This window comes from Polyodon spathula, chromosome 2, assembly GCF_017654505.1.
Source record: "Polyodon spathula isolate WHYD16114869_AA chromosome 2, ASM1765450v1, whole genome shotgun sequence".
Lineage (NCBI taxonomy): Eukaryota > Metazoa > Chordata > Actinopteri > Acipenseriformes > Polyodontidae > Polyodon > Polyodon spathula.
The window spans coordinates 62138312-62163081 of NC_054535.1; the positions used below are offsets into that span (position 1 = coordinate 62138312).

At 38.5% G+C, this 24770-nt stretch overlaps 1 protein-coding gene across 1 annotated transcript in view; it reads left to right on the forward strand.

Annotated features, from left to right (window-relative positions):
- LOC121326825 (vacuolar protein sorting-associated protein 13A-like) overlaps positions 1-24770 on the forward strand; it is a 120378-nt gene that overhangs the window by 56807 nt on the left and 38801 nt on the right. Inside the window, 18 exon segments of the mRNA XM_041270379.1 lie at positions 1590-1737; positions 2102-2252; positions 2903-3021; positions 3297-3466; positions 3540-3757; positions 8475-8710; positions 12549-12632; positions 12972-13325; positions 13599-13688; positions 13970-14122; positions 19940-20201; positions 20955-21115; positions 21477-21580; positions 21716-21992; positions 22360-22752; positions 23151-23255; positions 23617-23763; positions 24098-24226. Of these exon segments, the coding sequence (XP_041126313.1) occupies positions 1590-1737; positions 2102-2252; positions 2903-3021; positions 3297-3466; positions 3540-3757; positions 8475-8710; positions 12549-12632; positions 12972-13325; positions 13599-13688; positions 13970-14122; positions 19940-20201; positions 20955-21115; positions 21477-21580; positions 21716-21992; positions 22360-22752; positions 23151-23255; positions 23617-23763; positions 24098-24226 (3301 nt within the window).

Here is a 24770-nt window from a genome sequence, read left to right on the forward strand (position 1 = left end):
ATGTACCCTGTATAATTATTATAAATAATACGTTATTGCCCTACCTGCCTCTACCTCTTCTATTAATATAGCAATCTCCTGTTTCTTGAAGTGTGGTTTATGTATTCTCTCAGCAAGTGACCTACCACTTGCTGTTCTGAGTTGCACTGGTTGTTCTTGCTCTGTGCTACTGCCACTCGACATGATTGCCACTTCTACATTCAAAATCAGCCTTGCGGTGCTGCAAGCACATTCTGTCTCTTAAAGGGATTGTTGCCCAGCCCTGATTGGATAGCAGATTCCCCAACCTATTCATCATTGATTGGCTGGGCACTGTCAGTGTGCCACTAAACACGCTTGCACTGGGTTTATAATTTCATCAGAATCACACTTTCAGAGAAGCCACTCCCTGCGGTGCAGACGTGATTGACTTTAACTACTGCATTTGTGATTGCACTCATTTCATCATAATAGAGCCCTATAAATAAAAAATGGGGGAGTTTACACGTGAAGTGGCAATGAGCGTGCACTCTGGGAGAACAGCTCAACAGAGTCAGGTTTGTGGCCGGAAATAACGGCCACAGAGAGGGACAGGGTAAATCTCATTTACTCGTGACCATGACATAAAAAACGTGAAATACATGCCCATTTCCACATGGAAACTAGCATTTAACGTTAAAACGTCCACTACTCCAAATCCAGACAGCCTTGGCAGCATATGTGGGGAAGGTGTCTGGCACAGATCTCTATAATCCTACATCTCAGCTGGTTTTCAGACATGGTGATCTGCAATAGCTGGGTTGGACAGTACCTATAATTACCTCCAGGTTAATTATTTTCTTTTTTTTTAAATAAGTTGTGTGATAAATTAGTTGAAATATTATTCACTACTAACGATTTGCCACCCCACCAATGGACATTTTGAAAAACAATTTGGGCAAGAGCAGTAAAACATTAAACAACCAGGCACGAGGCGATTTACAAATCACAGCTTTATTACATAAGCTTAACATTGTGCTTTAGTGTTTCACTCAAACAAGGTGTCACCTGACAACCATGGATTTCCAGGACAGATTCTCACCTGTACCTGTTCTCTGTGCATGGAAACCAAATTTTCCCGAGCTGTCTATGAAAACAGCATGAGAACGCTAGACATGGCTAATTTGCATATCGTCCTCCTCCTTTCCTCTTCATTTGCATGATGTCAGGTGAAAAGAGGGTCTTCTCGAGTAAAATAAACTCAGCCAATGGAAACCTGAAATGTATAGGCTCATTTGACTCTAGCACAATGTCTCAAGAAAAATTAGAAACTGCCCCACTGTTAGTGCAGAACACCTTTCTCTTTTGCCACTCTGCTTGTGCTTTGGTTAAGGTGTGTAAACTCCAGATTGTCTTCCAGTTAGTTTGTCTGCATTTGCCCGTCTGCTTCAGGACAAATCCTAGAAGTGATCACCAGGAGCAGTCTCTTTGTCAAACATTACAACATGACATGTACTTGTAGAAGGAGCTGTCTTTCAACCTCCCTGGTAGTTCTAATTTTGTATTAACAGCTGTGGCAGAGGAAGTTTGTTTGTGTGGGTTTTTTTTTTTTTTTTTTTTTTTTTTAACAGAACAACCTTTCAGAATAACAAGTTCCAATCTGAAATTGAGTTACTGCAGCCTGTAAACCTGGATTTAGTAATTGAACGCACTTTATCTGCAGCCTGGTTCAATGAAATCACAGACATCAATATAATTGGGCAACTCAAACCAATGAATGTAAGTTTTTTTTTTTTTTTTTTTTTTTTTTTTTTTTTTTTTTTTAAGCTCCATACTGTACCGTACAGTTCCAAGCTTATTTGGACATTTTAAACAGATAATTTGCTTTACCAACATTTTAAACACAATTTAAGTTTCACAGCAAACTACAGATGTGAATTCTCACTTTTGTAAATAGCAGAATGTAAACACAGTGTAATGTTATATGGTAGGATATTTTTTATTTTTTTTTTTTTTATTTTTTTTAATAAAGCACTTGAGGAAGCCTGGCATACATAACTATTGTGCAATTTATTATTATTATTATTATTATTATTATTATTATTATTATTATTATTATTATATATTTTTTGGTTTGTTACAGCTTGTACTTGGCCAGGGAGACCTGACTGTTGTGTTAAGGACTTTAAATGAAAATATAGGCGATAGTTCAGCTGCACCTGCTGCTCCTGCCACAGTGGATAAATCAGACAATGTTTCTACAAATGGTTCCCAGACATCTCAACAGAATGGAGGTGCAGATTGTGCTTATACAAACTTGAATACTGTTTGTTTCAGTTATGAATTTTACAGAGATATCTCAGATTGTATTTTCATATTATTATAATTTTTGAATATATTGTAAATACTGCTTGCAAGTTTCATCTGTACATGGTGTTGTCATTCGCTTGCACTATACCCTATTGCTATACACTAAAAAGAACATTCAACATCTTTGTGGTGGCTAGGCCAGTTGCAAACACAAAAAGAAAGTCAATAGGATTGCTGCCCCATTGGTCTCACTACTTGGAAGATGCCTAAATATATTTTCTACTGAATGATACCATACTTTTATTATTTATTATTATTATTATTATTATTATTATTATTATTATTATTATTATTATTATTATTAATTAGTCGTTTAGAAGATTATTTTATCCAAAGCCATTTCTAGACTAGGGGGTGAACTATGCATCACAATTGCTGCTGCCTAGTCACTTATTGTCCTCAATATTATTATTATTATGACCTCAGTTTTACGTCTCATCTGAAGGACGGAGCACAAGGAGGTTAAGTGACCTGCTCAGGGTCACACACAGTAAGTCAGTGGCTGAGCTGGGATTGAACCAGTAACCTCCTGGTAACAAGCCCTTTTCAGTATCCGTTGAACGATTTCTTACAGGTACAACTGTGATCACTGAGGCTGTTGTGGAAACACAAAAAATTGCAAAACTGAAAACCACTCTAAAACTTGATTTCCGGTTAGACTCATTGAATTTATATAGCCCAAATGGAACACAGGTATGTATACATTTTTCCTAAAATGTGTCCACAAAGATTTCTTTGTTTATACTAGTATATAAATCAACAGTACTCATTAACATTTATGTGAAAGTGCAATGTAAGGTGACGTAATAATTTTTGGCGTTGGATTTGAATGAACGCAAAATACATTTTAAAATGAGATTAGATTTAAAATAAATAAATAAATAAATAATAATGCACTCTGCAGCATTGAATTAATTACATTAATAAATGTAAAAAAAAAGTGTGTTTGTTTGTTAATATTAATATAGGTTCAGGAGCTGGAATCAAGAGATGAGCTGTTAAAACTTGCAGAATTCAAATTGGGATTGATTTCAACTGCTGTCACAGTGTTATCAGATAGCTCCATGAAAGCCTCAGTCAAACTTGCAGACTGTTTGCTGGATGATAAACGTCAAAGAGTACAGAAAGCTACTCCAAGGTAGAGATTCACTGTTGGAATACATGTTCATTGTAGAGGCTAGGGTTAAAGGCTTAAAAAAAAAAATTAAAAGAGTTACAGGGTCTAGTTTCACAAACCCTGATTTGGTGGACATCGGCTACAGACAAGGAAGAGACGGCATTGTCATTGATACACTCGTTTGTGACCTACACCTTTGCGCTAGCATGGAGTTCTTACTCACTGTTGCAGACATCTTTGTCAAGGCCAGTCGACTTAGTTCTGTTCCAGCTCAGAAAAAGAAACTTGTGACAACAGCAACAAAAGAGCAAGGTTAGTATTTCAATAAGTATTTTGTAAGTATATGCTAGCAATAAACCAAACTACAATTGTTATACTCTATTTATGTGTGCCGTTTCTTAGCCACTAACACAATCTGTTAGCAACTTTAGTCCTTTTACTGTAATTCTTAAAATGTGTTTTGTTTGGGGGCTCCCGAGTGGCGCATCCGGTAAAAGCGCTCCACATGGAATACAGGATTCACCCTATAGCCTGGACGCCGCCAGTTCAAGTCCAGGCTATTCCACTGCTGACCATGGACAGGAGCTCTCAGGGGGTGCCTTAGATTGGCCAGGGTGTCCTCAGCTCACCACGCACCTGCAACCCCTGTAGTCTGGCCAGGCGCCTGCTGGCTTGCCTGTAAGCTGCCCAGAGCTGTGTTTTTCTCCGACACTGTAGCTCTGAGGTTGCTGCCTGCACTGCAAGTGGGCATGCAGTGTGAAAACTAAGTGGTTGGGTGATTGCACACACTTCAGAGGATAGCGTGTGTTTATCTTTGTCACTCCCGAGTCAGTGTGGGGGTGGCAACGGTGAGCTGAACCTAAAAATAATTTGCCGTTCCAAATTGGGAGAAAAGTGATAAAAACAATTGGCAACTACTAAAAAAAATATATATATTTTGTGATATGAATATTTGTATTATGCAATGTTTAGACATTAACCCTTTGAGTAGTACGAACGTACTGGTACGTCATTGAATTAATGGTCCCCAGGGAGTACGAATGTACCGGTACATTCTGCACATTTTGAGCTTTGAACTTGAGCTTTGAACTTGAATTACTGAGTCTACAAAACTGCTGACAATCTGATATAGCAACTCTAGTTGTCTGTAACACTTTGTAGAGGTCTCTTGCGCCATCTACCAGATATTTACAGAATTACACACAACAAACTCAGTCATATGTCAACAATGTTTGGAAAATGGCGAGAAATCCTCTGTGGGAAACGACTAGAAATTATGCTCAATTCCTATTACAATTTAAATTCTTCTCCTGAATAAGGTGCTAGTGGAAATATCAGTGAAGAATCTCTTGACACAGGGGTGGTACCGACAGACTGGAAAATTGCAAACGTAATACCGATCCACAAAAAGGGAAACAAAACTGAACCAGGTAACTACAGACCAGTAAGCCTGACTTCTATTATATGCAAACTTATGGAAACTATAATAAGATCCAAAATGGAAAATTACCTATATGGTAACAGGGTACTGGGAGATAGTCAACATGGTTTTAGGAAAGGGAGATCGTGCCTAACTAACTTGCTTGATTTTTTTGAGGATGCAACATCGATAATGGATAATTGCAAAGCATATGACATGGTTTATTTAGATTTCCAGAAAGCTTTTGACAAAGTCCTGCACAAAAGATTAATTCTCAAACTGAACGCAGTTGGGATTCAAGGAAACACATGTACGTGGATTAGAGAGTGGTTAACATGTAGAAAACAGAAAGTACTGATTAGAGAAAAAACCTCAGAATGGAGTGTGGTAACCAGCGGTGTACCACAGGGATCAGTATTAGGTCCTCTGCTATTCCTAATCTACATTAATGATTTAGATTCTGGTATAGTAAGCAAACTTGTTAAATTTGCAGACGACACAAAAGTAGTAGGAGTGGCAAACACTGTTGCAGCAGCAAAGGTTATTCAAAATGATCTAGACAAGATTCAGAACTGGGCAGACACATGGCAAATTACATTTAATAGAGAAAAGTGTAAGGTACTGCACGCAGGAAATAAAAATGTACATTATAAATATCATATGGGAGATACTGAAATTGGAGAAGGAATCTATGAAAAAGACCTAGGAGTTTTTGTTGACTCAGAAATGTCTTCATCTAGACAATGTGGGGAAGCTATAAAAAAGGCTAACAAGATGCTCGGATACATTGTGAAAAGTGTTGAATTTAAATCAAGGGAAGTAATGTTAAAACTGTACAATGCACTAGTAAGACCTCATCTTGAATATTGTGTTCAGTTCTGGTCACCTCGCTATAAAAAAGATATTGCTGCTCTAGAAAGAGTGCAAAGAAGAGCGACCAGAATTATTCCGGGCTTAAAAGGCATGTCATATGCAGACAGGCTAAAAGAATTGAATCTGTTCAGTCTTGAACAAAGAAGACTACGTGGCGACCTAATTCAAGCATTCAAAATTCTAAAAGGTATTGACAGTGTCGACCCAAGGGACTTTTTCAGCCTGAAAAAAGAAACAAGGACCAGGGGTCACAAATGGAGTTTAGAAAAAGGGGCATTCAGAACATAAAATAGGAGACACTTTTTTACACAGAGAATTGTGAGGGTCTGGAATCAACTCCCCAGTAATGTTGTTGAAGCTGACACCCTGGGATCCTTCAAGAAGCTGCTTGATGAGATTTTGGGATCAATAAGCTACTAACAACCAAATGAGCAAGATGGGCCGAATGGCCTCCTCTCGTTTGTAAACTTTCTTATGTTCTTATGTTCTTATCTTCAACATCAAGTGGCCCAAGCTCTGACAACGTGACAAGGATCACTGACCTACGTTTTTCTCACTGTCTTCATTCACCCTCACCACGTGTTTACCCGGATGTGATGTATCTCTCTCTCTTTCTCTGTTTCTTTCGTGTCATATGAAAGATGAAAAATAAAAAAAAAAACTCACTCCAGTGGGCCCATCAAAACATTCTAAAACTCACTACTCAGGGTTAAGAGGTAGATATACTAAGATGGGCCAGTCGCAGCGCAAACATACACCAATTTGCATTTTCATCGAGACAATTTGCAAAGTATACATTTTGTCATATGTACCAAGAGAAAATATGTTAATGAAAAGAGCCGCAATATATTGCCTTCCCATCACTTTGATAAAGGTTAATCTTTGTCTCATCTGTCTATAAAACTCCAGAACTGTACTGGTTCATCTCTCTACTTTTTAGCCAATTCTAATCAGGCCTTTCTGTTTTTGGTGCTGATCAGAGGTTTGCATCTTGTAGTGTAGCCTTTGTAATTCTGCTGCCGAAGTCTTCTGCAAACAGTAGATTGTGACACTTTCACTCCAGCTTCTGGAGGTTGTTGGTGATTTCACTGACTTGTTGGAGGTTTTTTTTTTTTCACAACTCTGGTCATTGTTCTGTCATCAACTGCTGTTGTTTTCCTTGGCTGACCTGGTCGTTGCTGATTGCTGAAGACACCAGTGGTTTCTTTCTTTTTCAAGACATTCCAAACTGTTGATTTGGCTGTGCCCAACTTTTGTGCTATGATTCTTATTGAGTTCTTCTTTTCTTTTAGCATCCAAATTGCTTGCTTTTCTTACATAGACAGCTCCTTAGTCTTCATGTTGGATTATGCCTACTGACACCAAACGCAGACTCCAAAGGCAAAAGCAAAGGATAGAACTGAGGCTACGCATTCACAGCTCTTTTATGTGAACAATCAATGCAACAGGAAACACCTGATCAATTAGAAACACTTGTGAGCCAAATGTCCCAATACTTATGCTCACATTAAATGGGGAATGGAACCATTGAAAGTGCTGATATTCTTAGTTGGTTAAACACATGTGTGTTGAAACAGCCAGAAATGAAAGGTGACTTTCTGTACTTTTGCCTCGTATTCATCTTTTATTCATATTTCTTGAGTGTACAGCAAAAATAGCAATTTTGACTTCACTGTCCCAATACTTATGGAGGGCACTGTACATGTATGGTGCTCAATACATTTTAAAAGTAAATCGTTGCACTGAAATAACAGTAATGTGTTTTGGGTAGGCTACACATTACATTATGTAAAAATATAAATTTGTACAGTAGGACTATGCAGTGTTCTGTACAGTAGTAAAATCAAATGAATATCTAGCACACTTTTTTTTACGTTAACTTACCGGTAACACAGAATAAATCATGCAGCTGCATATTACAGATTGGTGTACAACGCAAATAAAAGATTATTTTAAATTGAAACTAAATGATTGTAGTGTTTTTCTTTTTTTAAATTTTTATTGTTAATATTTTTTTAACTTGGCCTACTTAGTAGCCTAGACAATTAACACAAAGTAGATCATGGATCTATAAGATGCTCAGAATGAGCTAGAGGGGTTAGTGGCACATGTGTTCCCAACACGTTGGGGAAACTAGAAATGTCATAGAAATGTTTTCAAGGCTTGTAAGTACACCCTCACTTTAGTGAAACTTAGGTACTTGGATGTTCACCTCAAAAATGCATTGAGCACAAATGGCAATGTACGAGAAAAACCAGACTGGGAAATGCCAGCAACAATTGCGACTGTTTAAAACGTGCTTTCAAAAGTTCTTAACAAATTGATTTCATTGTAAGTGTCGCAATTGTCGGCAGCTTTAGTACATCTCATTATAATATTTGAGAGCACTCATTTGCACTGTCTCCACCCCCTTTCATCTAAGGTTGAACCACAAAGAAAAACCGCTGTCGCAAAGCATTGCCTAAAAAGTCGCTGACAGCATTGCACATGTTTAGTACATTTAACCGTAGGCTTGTGACTCTTGTGACAGGCGCACCACTTTAGTACATCTACCCCTAAGTCAATGATTGGCCTCCATATGTTAAAACAAAGTGTTCTGGAGTTGGTGTCAGTTTATTTTCCTGTTTTATGTTGTATATCGTTATGACTTTTATATGTCTGAAATTTGCCTCCTTAGTTTTGTTTTTTGACTAATCTTTTATTTTACCATACTGAAATGTACCTTTTTAAATTGTATAGCTCCCTCACAACCAGTGTCCAAAATGGAAATGAATGTGCTTGTGAAAAATCCAGAGATAGTTTTTGTAGCAGATTTAACCAGAGCAGATGCCCCGGCACTAGTGGTTACAACTCAGTGTGAAGTCTGCATTAAAAATTACCCAGAAACTCAACAGATGACTGCTGCCATTAAGGATCTGACGGTTGTTGCATGCCCGTTCCTGAGAGAAATGAGGAAAAATAACATCACTACGGTAGGTTTTAAGTAAACCAAAGAAGTAGAAACAGGTTATAACTTAAGGCTCAATTGTACATTTTAGCAATACTGCATACAGAAGAGGTAGTCAATAGGAGGACCAGAATCCAGAACACCAGAACAAATTATATGTCTATTTTTTAGTTCCCTTTGAAGTATGAAATGTAACCATTACCATATGGCTATTCACCTCCTAAAGACCCGAAATCTGAATAAGATATGTCAAAGCTACTTGCAGAGCTTGTGACACAGTCGTGGCCCGCCCCCGAGGGAATAAAAGTACTGCGTTCACAGATCCAAGTGCCATTTTTCCTTTTAAGAACTGACCTCACAGGAGATCCTGATTCAGATAAGTACTTGTAACTTGTTCTGTTATATATTTCACATTTATTGTGTTCTCACACAAATTAAAATAGCTTTATTTGTTTTTTGTGTACTACCGCCTGTTTGTTACGTCCCACTGCGGCCTTGTAACCCGCATGAAGCTAGCGCCTTGAGTCGCACCTTCCCAGGGACCAAGCAACGAGTTGGCTGACTTTGTGCTCCCCCACATACTGCATAGCTCCAGCTGCAGTTATTTTATTTCTCGTTTTAAAATAAGACATTTATATTATTAACTGTAATTGTTTAAATATTGGTTTTTGTGGAGAAATATTTCTTGTGTGTATTTTTTATAATTTCTTTATTTTACAGAATTACTGGCACAGCTGCTGGACTCAGCAGCACTGCACAGGACCAAGATATGTGCTTCATTTGAGATTGCTTGCAATCTCATTCACAGTATCTTGCTGCCGTTTAGGTGACAGCATTTTCCACTATTACGAAGGCTGTTAGTACCATCTGACAACCAGCTTCCCTTCAGTCTTGTATGTGGTACTGACTGAGTGGTTTTTCCAGGGCTTGTACAGGTGGGCATCCCTGTACATTGCTACTTGTGGTGACTGGGAACCGGTGGACCCGTACCATACCGGTACTGAGGTCACTGACCCCACTCCATTACCAACCCGGTACAGAGGTTACCACACTGGTGCAGAACCAACCCGGTACCAACCCAGTGCTAAAGTCCCCGAACTGGAACTGAACCGTCCCCGTTCTACACGGCCCGCTAATTTCCGATGCTCACGACCCTGGTCTGGTACTAAACTGGTCTTGTTCAGATCTTGATCCGCCTGGTTGCTATCTATATGCAGATTGAGGCAGCACCTGTACATTTGTATACTTTACACTGCATTTCTTGCTTCTTGCATTATGCCTGTGTTTTATATCTGCAGGACATGCAAGTCCAGTGTACCTATTGAGGACAAGCAAGGCAGATGCTCTTTCTGCCAGGGCGAGCAGATGGAAAAGCTCTGAGCAGCTGTTTCCCTCCAAGGAATAATTCTCACAGAATTACTGCATTTCGCGCTGCCTGTCCTCTTGGGGCCCCAGAGGGCTACGGACGCAGATTGGCCACAGGAGGACATACTGTCCATCACCTCCTCTGATGCGGTTGGCAAACAGGAGCTAGCGTTTCCGAGCTTCTACCGCTGATCAAATGGGCCACTGCAGTCTTGGCAGTCCATCCGGCCAGGCCACAGACTGAGCAACAGCCGTAGGAATTTGCTGACACAGGCCCAGGGTCCCTTTTCAAGGAGCCGTCTGGAGTAGTGGCATTAATGCAGCACTGACATCTGGGTGCTTATTACTGTTCAGACTGGCTACTCACTTTAGTTGAAGCACAGTTCCCTCTCCCTTTCGGGGTATGACTAACATCAGTCACAAGCCCACAGGATTCCACGGTAGTGTCTCAGGAAGTAGCCGGTCTGCTGCAAAAACAGGCTATTAGCATGATAGATCCTCTGCAGTTGGAGGAAGGGTTCTACTCCAGGTACTTCCTAGTGCCAAAGTGTGATGGTGGCCTCAGACTGATCCTCGACCTCAGACAGGTCAACCTGTACAGAAGCCGAAGGAAGTTCAAAATGTTGATGACGCAACTGCTGTTGCAGTCAATCATGCAAGGCAGACCTCAAAGACATCTATTTCAACATTCCCTAGCTTCGTATGCCTTTTCAAAGTGCATGTAAGCTGTCCTGGCTTCATTGAGACTCAATGGCATTAGATGGCTCAATTATCTGGACAACTGGCTCATTTGTGCCCAATCTCCAGCACAAGCAGAGGCCCACACGGAACTTGTCACCGGCCACCTTCAACAGTTGGGTCTTGAGGTGAATCATGCAAAGAACCAGCACACACCTTCTCATACAGCCTCCAGCCGCTCTGTTGGATGGCAGAGTGCAGAAAATAGCAGCCTGTTTAGAGCTATTTCAGCTCAACAGAGCACTTACAGTAGTGAAGTTCAAGAGACTTCGGTGCTTGATGGCAGCAGCTTCCCAGACCCTTCCATTGGGTGGCCTGTGCATGCCTGGTTCAGCAGCAGGGTTTTTCAGCCCGCGATGACCCACGACTGCCTGTTGACAAAGTTCCGTCACTGTCTAAAGGAACTCTCTTGGTGGAAACAGCCTGCCCATTTACACTTCGGCGTAGCGCTGGGCAGTGTCACAAGGAAGATTGTCACCATGGACGCGTCCAGCCTGGGCTGGGGCGCTGTGTGGAATTTCAGGGTCTCCACATCAATGTTTTGGTGATGCAGGCAGTTTACCTTGCAGAATGTTTTGCAAGAGGCTCGAGGGAGGCGTGCTTATCTGTACAGACAATACAACAGTGGTGTCTTACATCTACCACCAGGGCGACCTCAGGTCACCCATTTTCCATCGAGTGGTCCTCAAGCTTTTGCTCTGGGCACACAATAACCTCCTCTCACTGTGGGCAGTACATCTGCCCGGGGTGACAAACTGGGCAGCAGACCTCCTTGAAGTGGTGATCCTCATTTAACAGAGGTTTGGGAGAGACAGTATCAGCATTCCATGTCAACCAGCCTGTGGAATTGAAGGCTTTCTGCCCACCTCCTTTCCAGTCTGACAGGGAGTGACAGCTCCATACACTCTGCCCAGTGCGGTTCCTGGCGTACTACGTTGACAGGATGAAAAGTTGGAGGCAGTCCGAACAATTTTTTTGTCTGCTATGAGGCCAAATTGCCCCCCTCCAGAAAAGCTCACTGCACAATCCACCAGGGGCATGGCAACTTCGTGGGCTTTATTCCAGGGTGCATCTGTCAATGACATATGCAGTGCAGCGGAGTGGGCTACTCCCCATACCTTTACTATGCTCTACAGACTGAATGTCGTGGATCCACAAAACGCTGGCTTTTGCACAAGTGTTAAGGGCAGCTTCCGAATCGACCCTTACAACACAGGCGTAGAGGTGTTCTCCCTCAATTTTTTAGCCCTAGCTACTTGTTACTGGGGTTCTGAATAGTAACGCATAAGGCTGCCCTGGCTTGGCCTTTTAGCATTGCGGTCGTTTGGCAATCTTGCCCTTGTGATGGCTTGGGTATACTCACCCATTCAGTAATGGTTATATTACATACTTGAAAGGGAACGTTAGGTTATTATCATAACCCCGGTTCCTTGAAATAGAAATGTAACCATTAACTTTCGAAGTCGCTGCGTCCATGGTTGCAGCAGGATTGAAGGAGAAATGACATGGAGGTCTGTGAGCGCAGAACATTTATGCCCTCGGGGCTGGCCATGACTGCATCACAGGCTCTGTGAGCAGCTTTCATATATCTTATTCAGGTTTCCGGGTCTTCAGGAGGTAAATACCCATATGGTAATGGTTACATTTCTATTTCAGGGAACCAGGGTTATAATAGTGTGTCTGATCATAGATACTGTAGCTTCCTAAATATGGTTTAAGCTGCTGCTGCTGATGATTATTATTTAAAATTTTCCTTGCAGATTCTCCAGCCTTGTGATTGTGTTTTTTTCAAAGTTCACAGACCTCTTCAACTCCAACTTGGCATCAAATGCCTTACACTAAAGGTAAGAATAGTGTGAAGATGAATGTTTATGGAGCATGAATACTTGAAACAGTGAAAACTGTTAGAGGCAGAAGTAAAGACTAAATGGATAATCTTTACTATGCCAGCAATCATTGGGAAATAATATACCAATCTGCATGGTAACTCTCCACAACAACACCCTTACATCTTTAATGTCTTGGCTTTGTATTCCAAAGGCTGTTAAACTATCCTGGCTAGGTTATTATTAGTATTTTTGCAATCTTGGAATTTGTGCAGCCCAAACAAGGCACTATAGTGTTGGTAATACAGTTATAATGCCTAATAATTTTGCTTGGTTTCCTTGTCTTTTTAAATTTAGGTTTCACCAGTTATCATCAACACAGTAATAACAATTACATCAGCACTATCTCCTGCTGCAGAGATTCCACAAGAGCTGGAAAGTCCAGTCCCACTTAATCTCTGGGATATAAAGCAAGTTAATGATTTAAAACTTTGGTTCCTGGAAGAGAACCATGAAAATAAAAACAGCACTGGGGTTCCATTGGTTCCACAAGGAGAATCCCTGAAAATGACAATTGAATCAATATTCCTTACACTGGAGGCTGGTGTTGGACACAGAACTGTTCCCGTGCTTCTTGCAAAGTATGCTTTTACATGCGATGTGAAAAACTGGAGCACTCTCATTAACCTCCAAGGTCTTCTTAATTTAGAGGTAGGTGGCATTTTTTTCTTTGAGTAAATAAAGTTCTTCATTTTTTACTTGCAGGCAGAGCGTACACATTATATCTGACAATCTGTCTGGCTGTTGGTCTAGCCTTATTGGCATTGTGAATGCAATCATGTTATGACAGTTGCACTTTTTAATTTTGGGGAAAGTTTAGAAGTTTATAAGAAAATGATAATAAATAAAAGGGTTTTACAAATTCTGAGAACTTTTCTGAACACTGTTTATATAATAGTTCTTTTATGCAAAACCTGTTTTTAGGTACACTATTACAATGAGGTTATGGGTGTTTGGGAACCTCTTCTGGAACCTTTGGATGAAGAAACCAGTGACAATTTCAGGCCATGGAAGGTAACCTGTTTTATAAAACATTATCTTCTCTGATTTTTAAGGCATTGTGTTCAGGCTTAATAGAATCCAATAAATACAATATTTTGTAGTGCCTCCATGGTAAGCACTGTAATGCATTTGCTTGTGTATCTGTTTATGCTTCTCCTTATCATATTGATTTCCAAGACTAGATAATTGTTTAATTTATTCATGGAAAAAATAAGTTTTCTAAGGAAACAGGAAAGTTCTCTTTGCAGTTTTATTGATTTGTTTATGTTAGTTATGTATGTGTTTTGTTTTAGATGAAAAAGAAGCCTGTAGGGTATACTACAGAGTCGAATGAGATGGATTACAATCTCCCAGATTATAAAACCGTTATCAACATCTCTTCAAAAGATCAGCTCAATATAACTCTGTCAAAGTGTGCATTGGTAATGCTTGGCAATCTAGGCACGGTAGGATTATTATTATTGTTGTTATTGTTGTTATTATTGCAGCATGTATGCTTGAATGTATGTATATGTGTATACTGTGAAAGGGTGACCGGTGGAGAGGTGGGTTTATAGTTAAACACTGCAGTGTATGTCTTTCTTTAATCCACATAGGGTATACAACGATGGTCCAAACGAAATCAAAAGTAAAAGTTAATAAAATAATACCTAGCTCTTGTCAGGGCACTAATTAAACATACAGTGGCTCTCAAAAGTATTCACCCCCTTTGGACTTTATTGTGTTACAATGTGAATTGTGAATCAAGATGAATCAAAATAGATTTAATTCGGAGTTTGTGCCACTATTCCACACAAATAAAATCCATAATGTCAAAGTGAAAAATAAAATCTACAAATATTTCTAAATTAATTACAAATACAAAGCAGAAAATAATTGATTGCGTAAGTATTCACCCCCTTGAGTCAATATTTGGTAGAGGCACCTTTGGCAGCAATTACAGCCATGCGTCTTTTTAGATAAGTCTCTACCAGCTTTGCACATCTGCAATTTTTGCCCAGTTCTTCTTTGCAAAATTGCTCAAGCTCCGTCAAGTTGGAAGGGGACTTTCGGTGAACAGCAATTTTCAACTCTTTCCACATATTCTCAATTGGATTGAGGTCCGGGCTTTGACTGGGCCACTCAAGGACACTGACCTTTTTGTTTTTAAGCCACTCCAGTGTGGCTTTGGCTTTATGTTTGGGGTCATTGTCCTGCTGGAAGATTAATCTTCTCCCAAGTCCCAGGTCTCTTGCAGACTTCAGCATGTTTTCCTCCAGGATTTCTCTGTACTTTTCCTCTGTGAAAAGCTCTATTTTGGTCTCATAAGAGCATAGAATCTTCTTCCACTTGGTCTCAGAGTCTCCCACATGCCTTCTGGCAAACTGTAGCCGAGATCTGATGTGAGTTTTTTTCAACAACGGCTTTGTTTTTGCCACTCTCCCATAAAGGCCAGTTTTGTGAATCACCCGGGCTATTGTTGCCATATGCAGTGTCTCCCAGCTCAGCCGTGGAAAACTGTAACTCCTTTAGAGTTGCCATAGGCCTCTTGGTGGCCTCCCTGACTAGTGTCCTTCTCGGCTGGATACTCAGTTTTTGAGGACAGCCTATTCTAGACAGATTCACAGTTGTGCTATATTCTCTCCCATTCTTAATAATGGACTTTACTGTGCTCCGGGGGATATTCAATGCCTTGGAAATGTTCTTTTATCCTACCCTTGATTGGTGCTTTTGAAGAACCTTATTCCGGATTTGCTTTGAATGTTCCTTCTTCATGATGTAGTTTTTGTTAGGAAATGTACTAACCAATGGTGGGACCTCCCAGAGACAGGTATATTTAACCTGAAATCATGTGAAACACCTTAATTGCGTACAGGTGGACTCCATTCAACTAATTATGTGACTTCTAAAGACAATTGGTTGCACCAGAGTTTATTTAGGTATGTCATAGCAAAGGGGGTGAATACTTATGCAATCAATTATTTTCTGTTTTATATTTGTAATTAATATAGAACAAATTGTAGATTTTATTTTTCAGTTTCACATTATGGACTTTTATTTTGTTGATCAGTGGCAAAAACTCATAATTAAATCCATTTTGATTCCATGTTGTAACACAATAAAATGTGGAAAAGTCCAAGGGGGGGTGAATACTTTTGAGAGCCATTGTAACTCTTCTGGTCCCTGTCTGGTTCGGGCGGCTACACCGTTTACCCAAAAACAGAAAATAAAGTTAAGCACAATAACAAAATGATAGGGGTTACATACAATAACAGGTGAGGGATACTCACACTTTTGATTCTGAACAGAGAGGATATTTCCTTATCCCAGCTGTATTCTTTTTAGTTTAAACCCTAAGTTTCAGCAATAGAATGTCTATGTATGTGCTTCCACTTTCTCCTTCTCTGTCTGTCTTCATCTGAAGCTAGGACAGCCATGCTTTTATATCGCTGTTCAGACCTTAACCATTCACAGCTTGTTATAGGATTAACATATCAGAGTTGCGTGTGGAATTTCTTACACGCCAGCAACTCAACGCAGAGTGACCTCTGGTGGCTAAACCACCTTTTACAACATCCACCCAGGGAATAAGGCTCTTTTTATTCTCCGGCAGACGTACTGATTTTCAATCACTTCACCACAATACATAGATGGATAGATAGATATATATATATATATATATATATATATATATATATATATATATATATATATATATATATATATATATATATATATATAAACATAAACTGCCTAAAAGTAGTTGTTCGGTGTATTAATGATTCAGACAATTTCTTGCATCATAAATGATGAAGGTTCAAATGACAAAGGTTTGGCGGTTTCGGATCAAATGATACACACTCCATAGTCCGATTGATTATGTTTTCCTGTTGTAACGCTGCAGTCTATGTTTTGATTTTTTTTTTTTAAGACACTGGAAGAGGCATTTTTTTGTATTGAACATTTTAAGGCTATAGTGCTACTTTGGATGTTACGTTAATATATTATTTCGTGTTGTGTTTTCACACTGGACACTCCAATTAATTACTTAGAGATTATGTAAAGCCATTTATTTAGTGGACTGAATTTCACATGTTTATATATTTTTTAAATGTAGCATCTTGTATTACTGTTACCACCTACAGATGTGTTTTTTCATGATGTGCTTTTGCACTGCACACTGTAGCTTCAAAGATGAATGTTTCGTGAAAATATTTGAAATGACAAAACAGCGGACATATTGTAGCAACTTTTATTTGTATTTCACCAGTCAGTAAACTGGTTAACTGCACTTCTGGAATCCTTGGCATGACTGTTTGCTGTGCTCTACCTTTGAATTTAAGCATGCCTAATTGTAAACATAATCTATCTACTTAATGTTAATAATGAAGTTTAGTCAACTGAACCTAGTGGAAACCAGAAGCGAAGATCGGGGATTTTTTAAAACCACATAAAATTGATTTTCAATATCAGGGAATGATGATTTTACTGTTTTTGTTGAGATTACAAATGTACATGAAATAAAATAAGCATTATTCAGGGCCGTAGCCAGCCATGAAAAATAAGCGAGGCACTTGTCCATGCACGCCCCTCCTCCAAACTAAAGTTTGTCTATCTGAAGAAAAAAGATATAAGGACATTATTATATAAATTTGCAGAGCCTGTTTGGTTTTGCACAGTGCAACATTCAAATCCAATATAAGAGAAAATAAAAAATATAGCAATGCCAGAATATCTGTTGTAAACACTATACTTAGTTTTAAATCCTAATCTATCAAGTAAATCATTTTAACAGTAATGTCATTATCCAAATACCTAGATGACAAGAGTGCTTGCGTACATGTTTGTGTGATATTAATTATAAAATCACATTCAGCTATAAAATTTGCTTAAGTGGGTTGACAAGACGGAGAGAGTTTAGCTGCGTGAGTTTTAAGCACATCATAACCAATGAGGGTTGCAGCTCAAGATTTTTGGTTGACCAGTCAATTTGATAGGCTGTGTTCTGATTTTATATGCATTTGACTTCTTTTAATGTGATTGGCCAGCTGCGAGGTCCTTGCAAACCGCAGCCCTATGAACATAACACAGCCCTCAACTCAACTACCAGTGTCAATCATTTATTTATTTATTTATTTTACAGTACTTGTTCTTGTAACATACTGTACTGTGCTTGTGCTGTCTGAGACAACAGGTTTGTTGCTACTGAGGCAGCAGTTTTTACAGATGCGTCCAGCCTCAGTGGGGCGTTGCGCAGAATGGTGGGCGCAGGGGAAGTGTAACCCCCATTGCACAATAATGTACCTACCAGGTGCTATAGGCAACGAACCGTTATAAAACTGACCCCGCACAATTGCGGTACATATCTGGTAACAAGCAGGACTTAACAGTCCAGTTATTGTCTTTTATGAGAACCTGCTTAATTTTTACAGAGGCTAGGACAAGGGTTATGTTCCGTACCAATCCTGCCTTTTGCCAAACACTGTCTTGGCATTCCATACCAACCAGTCTGAATAATTGGAGGCTTCTTTCCTCCTCCTTTCAGTCTGACATGGAGCTGCAGCTCCATACGCTGTGCACAGTGTGGGCCCTGGTGTGCTATGTTGACAGGACAAAAAGTTGGAGGCAGTCAAGATGGTGTGTTGTCTGCTCTGGGACTAACTCCCTTGGTCAAGCCCCGTCTTGGCAGAGGTTCCCAGAAAGCTTACTGCTCATTTCTTCGGGGGCATGGCAACTTCGTGGGCTTCATTCCAGGGTGCATCTGTCAGTGACATTTGCAATGCAGCTGTGTAGGCTACTCCCCATACCTTTACTAGGTTTTACAGACTTAGGTCGTGGATCCACAAAACCCTGGCTTTGAAACTACAATATTAAGGGCGGCTTCTGGGTCAAGCCTTACAAACAGACATAGAGGTGAGTTTCTCCCTCAATTTTTTTAGCCCTAGCTACTTGTACTGAGGTTCCTAATGGTAACGTGCAAGGTGGCCTTTGGCTTAGCGTTGTAGCATTCCAGTTGGACTGCAATATTGCCTTGCGACAGCTTTGATATTCATACTCATTAGTTAATGGTTACATTTCATATTTGATAGGGAACGTTAGGTTATTTTCATAACCATATGTAACAGGGAGATCTGTGCTGACTGTCTGGCACATGCATGGTCCTGCAGAAAGGGCAGCAGCCTCGTAAGATCCGTCTGTCAGTCATGGCGATGACACGAAGAGGTGGGGAAGAGGGTGTGCTGGCTTTCCCTCTCTCTGAGTGGCTGAGAGACAGGACTTGGGGGATTGCTCGGCAGACAAGTACTGCACTTGGTTATGCATTCAGGTGGCCATGACTGGGGAAATCCAGTGACGCTAGCTGAGGAGGCAAGTGTAAACAAACACCAGGTAGCGAAACATAGGACGATGACCCGAGCTGACCAGCATAGCGGCAGTAGGGGCACTGCGTAAGTAGCACTTTTATTGTGTAGTTTTATTACTGTGTTTTATTTTCCCTTTTCATTTTGCGTTTGGTTTTCATTTTGCGTTTGGTTTTCATTATTATTTTTGAGCACCTGTGAGTGCGTTTGCACAAACCTGAGTGTACCTGTGTTGGTAACCCTGATTACCATTGTCAGTATGCAGACTACAGACAACAGCACCCTCTGTGGGCTAAAATAAATAAAAAAGAAAATAAATACAACTGGGCACCTATGCGGTGTTTTCAAGTACCATCTTCTGTCTCCCGTGTCAGTAAATACCCCCACCCTTCCACACCCTGGTTCCCTGAAATAGAAATCTACCAATTAACTTTCAAGGTTGCTGCATCTTGATTTGCATTAGCCTTGAAGGAAAAATGATGATGATGACGATGATGTTGTGTCTGCAGTCTTTTTATGACTTTGAGGGTAGGCACGACTGTCATGGGCACTGTTGTGCAGCTTTGATATATCTTATTAAGGTTATCATGGCCTTTAGGTTAAATACATGTTAGGTAATGGTTACATTTATATTTCAGGGAACCAGGGTTATGATAATAACCTAACGTTCTATAAGGTGATGCAGAACCTTTGGCCTTTGGCCATGGCTGTAGATAGATATATTTATTTTATTATTATGAACTGTGAGAACAGTTTGAGTAAAGATTGTTATACAGTTAGCAGGAAACTGTACATTTGTAACTTTCAGTTTAAATTAAGTGATTACATTTAAGCTAACATGGACAGCTGTTAACAGCAGTTCTACTTTTTTTAAAAGGCAATGTATGAAATTATCAAAGATTATGATTGTTTATCTTTTTATAGGCATTTGCTGAAGCAGCTAGTCAAACCTCAGAATGTTTCCAGAAAGACCAAGCCCCTTTTGTGATCAGGAATTGCTTGGGGATTCCAGTGATGGTTTCTCACAGTGATACATTCAGTGTAATTGGTTTGAATTTAGGAAAGAAAGATTATGAGTTGCAAGATGGAGAGAGTCTAAATATGGATTACTTGAGAACGATGAGTGGGAAGGACCAGTTTGAGGCAATGACCAACATGAGTGGCAAGAGATATTCCATAGAGCCTAGTAAGGACAATATTTCAATACACTAATATTCTGTAGATTATTTTTGTGTAATTTTGATGAAATATAAAAAAGATTCCTATTTATAGTACTGTTTTTATACTGTTGGTGGTATTTTTAACAACAGTCCTGAAGACAGTCTTTAATAACTCATTCAGTTTTTTATGATCTTCCTTTCAGAATACAGGATTAATCTACAACAGGGAAAGACAGCTGAACATTGTTATGAGAGTAAGCTCCGATTTTAGAGTAAAAATTATAAAATTACCAATTAGTATTGCTTCGTTTGTAAGGCATGCTAAAATTATCTTTATAATTAAATAGTACCGTAAAACATGCATAGTTTAACAAAATAAAGATAATATTTCACTTTTTTAAATGATTTAGGGAAAGAAATGTAATTCATATTTATTGGTAAAAGCAGTATTAAATTCCATTTTTTTTTTTTTTTTTTTTTTTTTTTTTTTGGGGGGGGGGGGGGGCGGGACTGTATTGTCTGCAAATGTTTTGGAATATATTTTAATTTAAATATGCAAAGTTACAAATATACTACAAAAATGCTGTATTTAAGAATGCTGCTAGTTCTTTGTGAAATCTGTCAGCATAGTGTATATGTTTATTGAAATATTCAGAGCAGTTGCAATTTAAGTCATAAAGGTGTTGAAATGCATACATTTCAGTATTTCACATGTTGCAATGTGCTACAAAGTTGGGGCTGTTAATTCATTGTTTCCCTTAAACATACTTAATTTATAGCTCCACTTGACCATACTTCTGCTAATCGAATTACACTGATGAAAGTGGGCCGTGGTTTATATAGTGTCATACACAGGGATTCCGGGGTAACAAGGTTCATTGTTTGTCAGATTTACACAGTAGAAGGGAGCAAGGTGATAACGATACGCTCTCCTTTTCAGGTAAATACCTGTCATTTAAACCTACAGTATGAATATTAATTCTAAAGAATTATAAATGTCAGTAGAGTAATATACACTACTGTATATGTACTAAGTTTACATGTTATTTATTTTATTTTTTTATTTAGTACAATTTTTACATTACATTAGTATAGTGTAATGATGAAATATTAATATATTTGTTTATATCATTTTTTGTTTATACCAGAACCTAAATGTTCTGCTCTGTATTTCCCTTTTTTAATTTTTAACAGCTGTTTCTAATTTTCTAACATTCTAATTTACCCATACTGTGGACACACCATATTTCTGTATCATCAAATAAAAATAACAATTTGTGTCTTCCTTTTTTTTTTTTTAGGTTAAGAATCATTTCTCAATACCATTCAAGGTTTATGAAGATGAAAAGCTTCTTGGAATAGCTTTGCCCCAGGAAGAATTCTGCATTCCTTTAACTTCCTATAGGTACTTTAATACAAACTAATTGTACAGCTTTTTTTCTTTTGGAACTAGAATAACATGCACATGCTTAATAAACTTCTAACTAATACAAATAATATAAATATTGTCATTACAAAGTTGATATTATCTATATTTCAGATCAGTTCTTCGTTTGCAGCCAGTAACTGAAGACAACAAAGTCTATGATAAATCTGAAGGATTTACATATGAACTAATCGCAGGTCAATCTGGAGAATGCCTTCAGTGGAAATGTCATAGATCCAGTGACCAATCCCTGATTATCAATGTAGTTCCAGTTAAAGATGATTTAACGTGCAACAGCACAGAAGAAAAAATGGACCACCCTTATACTGCTCATTTGTGGCCTACTCTTCTACGAAACTTGTTGCCTTATCCTATCGGCTATTCCCTAGAGGTATTTTGAGTTGTATTTCTATTTCAGAATGTATGGAGCTGCTTTAAACTTTTTATCCAAAGCAGTGAATACTTTTTGATTCTATATATATATTTGAACATTTCTCACCGTTGAGTAATGCAACAGTACATTAATGCAATTATTAGTAATGATACATTACTACATAACATAATTGTTGTAATAAAGCACCCATGCTTTTATTTTTATTTTTTGGTCTTCCATATCATTACACAGCTACAATTGTTTGCTGGAAGTACAAGATATGTGTTACCTGCTTGTTTGTTTCGCTGTAGGGGAAATCACGGATTAATTACTTTCGTCTGTATTTAACTATTCTAAAATGTGTTTGTTTTGTGTTTTTAAGGAGAATGCAAGCCCCACTGCCATTCTGAAGGAAGGACATTCTGCTCAGATTCAAACGGCTGTACTGGACCAATCCAGATTGGAGTTATATGTACTGGACTACCTTAACCAGAACTGGAAGGGACAGTACCACATTAGAAGTGACCAACCAGAAATTGACTTTATTCAGTTTACGTCTCTCAGTGAGGATGACAGGACAGAGCTAGATATTGCGATCCATATGTTATACAACATTGGCCAAATAGTCGTGGCAGTGCATTCCCCGTACTGGATGGTAAATAAAACCGGACGGTTACTCCAGTACAAAGCTGATGATGTTTATCGTAAGCATCCTGAAGATTATGAGATGCCACTCCTTTTTTCTTTTAAACCAAATAATTTTTTTCAAAAGAACAAGGTAAGTTAATATTTATAAGTCACAAGCAGTAGTTCTTCAATGCTGCTGCTACTACCTAATTTAAAATCACTATGTGCGGTAGCTTAGTTGTACTCAGACAGTGCTCTCAATCAGGGTTATATATATTTTTTATGTACAGTATATACCTGTACAGCATTTTACCTGAAAAATCTGCCAATCCCAGTTAGCAAAAAAACACAAGAAATGTGCCGGGGGGAGGGTGGGTTGTACTAAATGCTAATAGGTTAGAAAATCGATTTTGAAATCTTGGTTAGTACTTTTAAGTATTTTCTTTATTTTTCTCATTACATAGATGGTATTTATATATTTTATTATTCATTGTATATATTAATTGGTTATTATTTTTATATCCTATATATATATTTTTTTTCTTTTAGGTGCAACTTATGGTGTCACATAGTGAACTTTCAGATAAATTCTCTCTTGATACTGTTGGCAACTATGGTGATGTAAAATGTAAAGCCCGGAATAAAGATTATCTTGTAAGTTACAGTAGTGCCCATAAGGAATGATGCCCTCTACTAATTTTAGTGATGCATTTAGGAATGTTATCAAAGATAAAATTGTGTCTGTCTGTTTTTTGTAATGATACATTCCATATAAAGCATTACAAATACTGACGCACAATGGCAGCTTGTGACTATTTACCCTTCATATGAAGTGTGCCAATTTTAGATTTTGATGAACATCTACTCAAAGGTGGCTGACTCAGAGCCATCTATAGTCTTCACTACATACTGCAAAGTGGTGCCCCAGTACAATATGTGAATACAGTGCTGTTGTTTACATGAACACTGATTTCTAGCTCAGTTTTATCTCTTATCATTGTTTTGTTTTTCACAGGTTGGTGTGAAAATAGATGCCAGCAGCTTTAGCCTGACGAGAATGGTTACTTTCATTCCATTTGTCATGCTGGTCAACAGAACAAATCATCACATTGAAGTGTCAGAAGAAGGCAAAGACAAATGGACAGTTACTGATTCAAATCAAGTAGGGGGACAGTGAGGGTTTTGTAACAGGTGTTACAGTTTTTATGGTACTGTAATTCCAGTTGTGAGGGGGTGGGGGGTGGGGGGGGGAGATATTTTTTATCCTGACAAAGTACTTGCATTTTCTGATGCAGATGAGCAGTCACTTTCATGCAAGTGTCAGAGTTTATCCACCAGAATATTACCTAGACCAAATACTGTGTTATTCCCAGATTACAGGATTCATTTTATAAATACGCAGATATAGTTAAATGAAATAATGCTATTCACTTTAACATGGTGATTATTTTACAACAGCAGTATATGATTTTCTTAACATTGTTTTCTTTTTACAGTCTGTTCCCTTTTGGCCTGAGAAAGATTCTGCAAAACTCTTAATCAAAGTTCAAGGTTGTCAGACCCCACCACAAGCAATAAACTTCAATAGGCAAGAAAATTGTAATTTGCTGCATTTGGACTACAAGGTAAAAAAAAATAAAATAAAATAACAAACACATATTTTGGGGAAATTCCTTTTTTGCATTAAGTATACAGTTTTTGTTTTTTTTTACTAATTGTCTTCAGCAGTGTTTCCCAATCTGTGGTGGTCTGTGAGTAAACTCCAGATGGTCCGTAAACAACTCCCAAATTTGGTTTCGCAGTTCTTGCAAAAAAACATTTCTACACAATGGCAGGTTTAACCACGTTGTATATAAATATAAAATATATGTGCAGTCTGCATGTATCCCCTTTATCTGTATTATTTTATTATGGGTGCGTTTATAAATTAATATAGTATATTACAGCTCCCTTTAATGCAATACCAAGCATCACCTTGAAAGCTGCCATTAACTGAAACAGCTTTTTAATGTGAAACAAATAGTAACTAAATAACGGTTACACATTATGAAGACACATTTGTCTTGTAAAAATTGCAGACTTCTTTTTTTAGCCAGCGTTATTTAAAACAAAACAAAAAAAAATCTACATCTAGCATTCATGTAAATGGGGGGGAGGGGGGGAACGGAC